We start from the raw sequence: 6,215 nt of genomic DNA, 5'->3' as shown, positions 1-6,215 counted from the left end.
TTTGAGTGTTAAGTTTGAGTTTTTTTAGGATTTTTGAGAGGTTTAATTTTGTTTTTGATTGGATTTTTCTTTATTTGATGACGTAAGCGTTTCAAATTATATCATGCTTGTTAAAGCTGAAAATTTATTTTATTTAATTTTTTGAATTGTACATGACATGTTTACAATATTATTTGTGCAAACAGAATACTTTTTAATTTTGATTATATCATATATAAAGCAGTAAAATGCTACATGAGAAATAACGACTTTCTTATTGTGTCTCGTGTTTGCAACATTTGCAGGTAAATTGAAAAAACATCAATTTTTTTTTTAAAATTGAAGGATACTGATATGTTCACACATGTAGTACGCTTCTATAACCTGAAACAATGACTCAAATTTGTGTTAAAATTAGAAAGCGTAATATTAAATATATACAAATATATGGTCAGTTAAAATTGAAAACTGTCTTAAATTAAACACTTTTGCGGTATCCAAAATAAAATTCTACAAAAAAAAATGTTGTGAAGTTACTTATTTGTTTTAAAAAAGTTCTCAAAACTTTTTCAAGATTTGGCCTTGAACAAAATGGGTTTAAAAAAACTAAATAACTAGTAAAAACGAATTATAAACATCACATATTAATAATTAAAACAATGGAACAATCAGCCCCGGCAAGTTGTTACAAATTGGCAGCTGGATTTATTTCATTTCACTTATGGCCACACCAACTAATAAAATTTCCCGCGCCGCAACAACTGTCAAAGTTGACAATCAAAACTTTTGCTCGAAGTCACAAAGTTTTGTTGTTTATTGACAAGTATTCAAATTGTGAAGGTTTAGCCCGCTCATTTGGATTTATACGTTGTAATTAAAATACTTTTTACAATATTTTTACAACCGATTGCTTTGATATGAAAATCAAATATTAATATTATTGCTGTGTTTTGAATTTAACCTTAAATCTGTGGTTTTCTGACTTTAAAAGTAAAGTTAAGTACTTATTGGTTACGTGATTTTGTTAGTGAATATTTAATTTCAGTAACAATGTCATCTCTTTTGTCGGCTGAATTAGCAGCGACTTGTAATGCTTTGGGGTCCCTGGATAAAAGAACGGGAAAGTATTTGATCGACGAATTCACTCTCGATACTGTGAAAGATCTCATCAGATACTTAAGGCGCGACGACGAAGATCATGAAATACGAAGACACTTGGGTCAAACGAAGGTTCTTGAAACTGATTTGCTACCGATTCTAATTAATCATTCTGAAGTTGCCGAGTTATTCGATGTTACATTGAGGTATGTTAAAAACTACACTTAAAACCATAGAACATTGTTAGCATTTATTTATTTAATTGTTTTTTTTTTTTTTTTTGTAATAGTCTTAAAAAATATTTTATTACTATGCCATGCTTTAGTAGGAAAAATCAAAAACATTAACAATGTTTTAATAACAAAGTAATATGAAATAAACTTATATCTTTTATTTTATTTATCGGTTTTACCACCACATTATGTGCATATATCGTCGGGATCGCAGAATAACGACGCATGTGATTTTCTTCAACCTTTATGTCACAACTTGATAAGTACAAAAGTATGCCATTTGATGCTTGGGTTAGTTATATAAATAAATTTTTTCACCAACCAGAAAAAAAGAGCCTTTACATAACTTTTTCAATATCAAATATAAAAGAAAGTCAATGTCCCATTTTTCACACATCCGTCGTTGTTCTACAATCACGATGATATGTATTTATAAATGTTGTATTATTTAACCTTTAATTATTTAATAACATTTTGATTGTGCTTTAGTTAACATGTAATCCCACACAAAGCACAAGATGTTGTCTCTTTTTTGGTTTAGTATTTTGTTTATTTTTTTTCCATTTAATCTTTTCGCCTAATGTTTAAAAAAATGTATCTGTTTATGTAACATTTTCAATAAATAAAAAATATGGTAAATAATTTCAATCTAAAAATGGTCAACTTAGTTTTTTTTTTCACCTCCCAACTGGGGTGTTTTAGCCAGTGTCGAGTTTCAAATATTTATTTATTCACATATTTACACATGTGTTAGTACCAAATACAAGTTAGTGTGTCGATATTTAATATTACATACACTATACATACATAACTTATTTGCAACTTAATACCATTTATAACTAGATGTTTACATCAAATTTTGAATTCATGGGGTGACTAAATATTGTCATATTTCTCCATATGCGAAGTAAATACTTTATCATAAAACTCTTTTTTGTCAAACTTATTTTCATCATTGATTTGTTTGATACATAGGTATGTGTCCAGAAGAATGATAAATACAATTCTGTGTGAAATAAAATGAGAACTCTGGATGAGTGTTTTTGACTCGATAGCCACTTACAGATAAAAATCCTGGTAAGGGCAAACAAATAAGGATAAGTCGGCCTCGTAATGTAGTGTCACCTTTCCTTTATGTAACAAAATAACCTGGTATACTGCATTTAATGTTCTGATGCAGTGAACTATGTGCCATCGGGTGCAGATATGGGTATGGTGTAGACGTGGGTAAGACGCTATCACCAATATGATACGTATCACTTGATCTGCATCACCAAAGTGACCGAATCTTTTAAGGAGTTCAATTGAGCGTATATATCTTTACCTCATTCGGCTCACTTAGGTCGTCATACATCTGCATGTTTCGCATTTTCGTATCATTTGTATCTTCATATCTTTCGTGTCTCTAGTTTGTCTTTTTTTTTTAAAGGAATAACCCGAGTGTTATTCCTTTAAAAAAATTATCGCTTTTTGTATAATATACATCTGGGTCTTAAAACTAGCACTTACTTGTAGGCTTGTGGTAAACCTGACAAATCCTCCCCTGCTGCTGTACCGGGAGGAGATTCCAACAGAGAAGTCTGGAAGACGCTGCTACCTTCAGCTGGTCTCCCACTTGTCATCTTACAAGGCCAACTCCTTCACTGGAACCGATGTGTGGACTGTCCTGGCGAAAAGACTTACCCAAATATTGGAAATCGTAAGTCTATTTGTGACATCACTGTATGTCAAATAAAACCAGAACCTTGGACAACTGTTTTAGGCTCGATGGCTACTCTTAGATAACAATCCTAAGAAACAAATCGAGCTAAGATAAGTCTTCTTTGTGGTGTACTATTTAAAGCATTTTTCTACCTATTATTTCGAAAGGTGATTTTAACTATAAGACTCATCGTCTTCACTGCAATTAGAGTACCATTGCGGTGCCCTATGCACCACTTGTGTGTATTGGAAAAAATACTCATGTGGTTTAAAATGCAATTTCTGATGTAGTCGACAATACATATTTACTTAACATTATTTTATGTAGAGACTTCATCTATATATTTAGCACACAATGGATATTGCTTTATTAATTTAACAAATTTATCACCAGATGTCATAAAAATACGCTCATTATGCGACATAGGATTTTAAAGATGTATACAACTTAGAAACATTATTGTAGAGATGTGAAAAGTTCGAACATCAGCGGAATGGTAAATGTTACACAGTGTAAATTAATCATCCAAACCAGCCAATGACAGCTCATAAGCCCAGTTAATATCTAACTTCTATTTATTTTAAAAAAAAAGATTCTTCATCTCTATTGACTTATTCAGAATTCCTGATTCTTTTGTACAAAGTACTTGGCAGATTTATCGCTATTATGGTTATTTCTTTTAATCTAACGAAAAAAAATTATGGCGGCTAACTTAAAGTAATAGAAAATGAAGAGAAATATACGCCTACACTTGCTGGAAATTGGTTTAGACGGTTAGTTAGTCAATATTATTTCACACCGCTACTTTATTGAAGCTATTCTTAATACGAAACAAAAAAGGAAGTATAAAGTTTTGCAAAACTTATCTTCTAATTTTTCAAGTTGCCAGTAGTTCTTCAGTCCAATTTGCATTTAATTACGATCCAAAGTTTGGTCCCAATTGCATTCGCTGCCCACAAACTTGCTTTGTATTTTGGAAACTGATTGGAATGAATTTACATTGTAAATATACATGAAGCATCTCGGTTCTTCCAACTTCAGAGTCACAAACTACTGGCACTAATGGAAATTGTACGTTTTCTGTTTCAAGTTTTGATTAATTTGCAAATAAGTCTTCAAAGAGCTAATAATTTCTCGATAATAATAAAAATATAATACTTATATAATTTTTAAGTCATGCCTTAGTTGGTAGAGTTGAGTGCATTGGAATGAAGCCCAATTATGTCATAAGTAAATAACTATTCTAAATAAAATATTCAGTTCTTAGAACGAACAACTTTTATTCAAGATTTTAATTATTAACATCTATTAATATCGTTTATTGAAAACATATTTTTATAATTATCTCTTTTCTTCATACGCTTCTCCAAGCAATTGCAATGTGGATCCACACACCCTGGTTGAATTTAAAAAAAAATAAATTAAAAAAGTAATATATTAATAATATTATTAACTAATTAATCAAGCAAGTTTAGTATTTTTTGTTTTTTTATTGTTATTTAGGAGTTTCTTTTAATAATGGTTTATGTGATATTTCTTAAATTGTTTTAAAATATTTTTAAGGATTCCGGTGAGCGAGATGAAGACTCGGGTCTTATCATTGAAAGGATTTTAATATTGGTCAGAAATATTTTACATGTTCCTGTTGATGACCACGATGAAAAACGACCAGATAATGATGCTAGCGTCCATGATCAGGTGTTTTTTTCTGCAACTAATTTTTTATTAAAAGTAAAGTTTGGTACAAATTATAATCTTCCTTCGTACTTTAATCGACAAAATAAATATCATCCTTCCTAGTTTATCCCACAAAATTAAATGAACAAAACACAGTTTGTGTAGTTATACCAGGAAATTTCAATAAAAAACTCAATTAAAACTATTATTTTCAAATAACCCAATTGAATTTTCTCAATATTTGGTAAATATTTAACAAAAATTCTGGGGTATAAAAATTGTATTGTTTTGATTTGATATTTTTTCACTTAGGTGCCATTTCTCTATGTAAATATAATATTATCTTCGGATGGTAGTCTCTATTAGACTTGTAGGATGGCATAATTTATGATATTATACTTGGTCATTATTTTTTAATTAAATTAATTAATTTAGCGGATTTCAAAAAAATTTACTTTGTGAAACAATATGTATGTATTTTGTTATATTTCATGAGTTAGTTTTGGTATATATTGCATGTTAATATATAAACAAATATTTACACACTCTGTATTATCTTTACCTACATAAAATTTCTAAATTATTAAAATTTCCAATTATCATTAAAAATAATTGTTTATCAAAGATATTTTAAAACTTTATCAGAGAATTATGGGAATCTAATTAATGTTACAAATTCTCAACCAAACAAACTAAAGAGTAACTCTTGATTGGCAGAGTTAGAAATTAATGTTTTCATAATACTGATCATAGAATCTATAGGCTGCTAATTAAAACAAATTTTAGATTATTTTGTTTAATTTATATCCAAACTATTAATAACAATAAATTATTGAAGTTTAATTTAATTTGTGTTTTTAATTTTCAGGTCTTGTGGGCGTTGAATCAATCCGGGTTGCTGGATGTTATCTTGTACATGTCATCTGAAAACGAAAGACCATATTTTATGCACATTCTTGAAATAATTTCGCTGTTGTTACGGGAGCAGAACCCTACAAGTTTAGCTGATGCTGCTCTTCAAAGAAGTGTGGATGAAAAACTCAAAGATGAACAAGAATTACTTTCTATTAGATCTAGTGAAATTGAAAAGAGGACTGCAATGCAAAAACAATTTTCAGCCAACAGGTTTGATTTTTTAAACATCTATTGTAGACCTCTCCTAATTACTGTAAAAGTATTCAAATGGGTATCTAAAATCTAATATTGTTGATATATGTGCTAGAATTTTATGCATGTATATTATCAATAGATACTTAGTGATTAGCAAAATATTCACTTTGACATGACTACTTGTAATGCTTTTGTATTGTGACATATTATTTAAGTTATCAAAATAAGCCACATTATATAAAAAATACTTTGTTTTTTATTTTCTTTCTTTTGAAAGAGCTTTGATATGAAGTTCATAAAATTACCACTATAATTTGTTTGCACTAAAAAACTTTTGTATTTAGGCGGTCACTCACGGAAGGTTCCGGGTTCGATTCCTGGTGAGAACACAAAAATTATAAATGTGATTTTTCTCA

General features: G+C 29.4%; 2 protein-coding genes across 3 annotated transcripts in view; one reads left to right on the top strand and one right to left on the bottom strand.

The window, feature by feature from the left end:
- The first annotated feature begins 712 nt into the window (after positions 1–712).
- Positions 713–6,215, top strand: part of LOC148278152 (protein timeless homolog) — a 64,764-nt gene continuing 59,261 nt past the window's right edge. Inside the window, exons 1-5 of one of the 2 annotated variants that reach the window (XM_088231829.1) lie at positions 713–849; positions 1,025–1,283; positions 2,826–3,009; positions 4,576–4,710; positions 5,558–5,814. In XM_088231829.1, the coding sequence (XP_088087955.1) occupies positions 1,030–1,283; positions 2,826–3,009; positions 4,576–4,710; positions 5,558–5,814 (830 nt within the window). In that variant the 5' untranslated portion in view covers positions 713–849; positions 1,025–1,029. Of the gene's footprint in view, positions 850–895; positions 1,284–2,825; positions 3,010–4,575; positions 4,711–5,557; positions 5,815–6,215 lie in introns of those variants that run through there. The other variant, XM_088231830.1, reaches the window with a different exon arrangement.
- LOC148278151 (uncharacterized) overlaps positions 5,587–6,215 on the bottom strand; it is a 168,307-nt gene continuing 167,678 nt past the window's right edge. Inside the window, exon 2 of the mRNA XM_088231828.1 lies at positions 5,587–5,612. The gene's annotated coding sequence lies outside the window, so the exon portion shown is untranslated. The remainder of the gene's footprint in view (positions 5,613–6,215) is intronic.

This window comes from Micrasema longulum, unplaced genomic scaffold (genome assembly GCF_059751315.1).
Source record: "Micrasema longulum isolate JH-2025_06_02 unplaced genomic scaffold, ASM5975131v1 h1tg000925l, whole genome shotgun sequence".
NCBI classification, from domain to species: domain Eukaryota; kingdom Metazoa; phylum Arthropoda; class Insecta; order Trichoptera; family Brachycentridae; genus Micrasema; species Micrasema longulum.
Note: the sequence above shows the minus strand (reverse complement) of the source record. Positions and strands in the feature narration are given on the sequence as shown.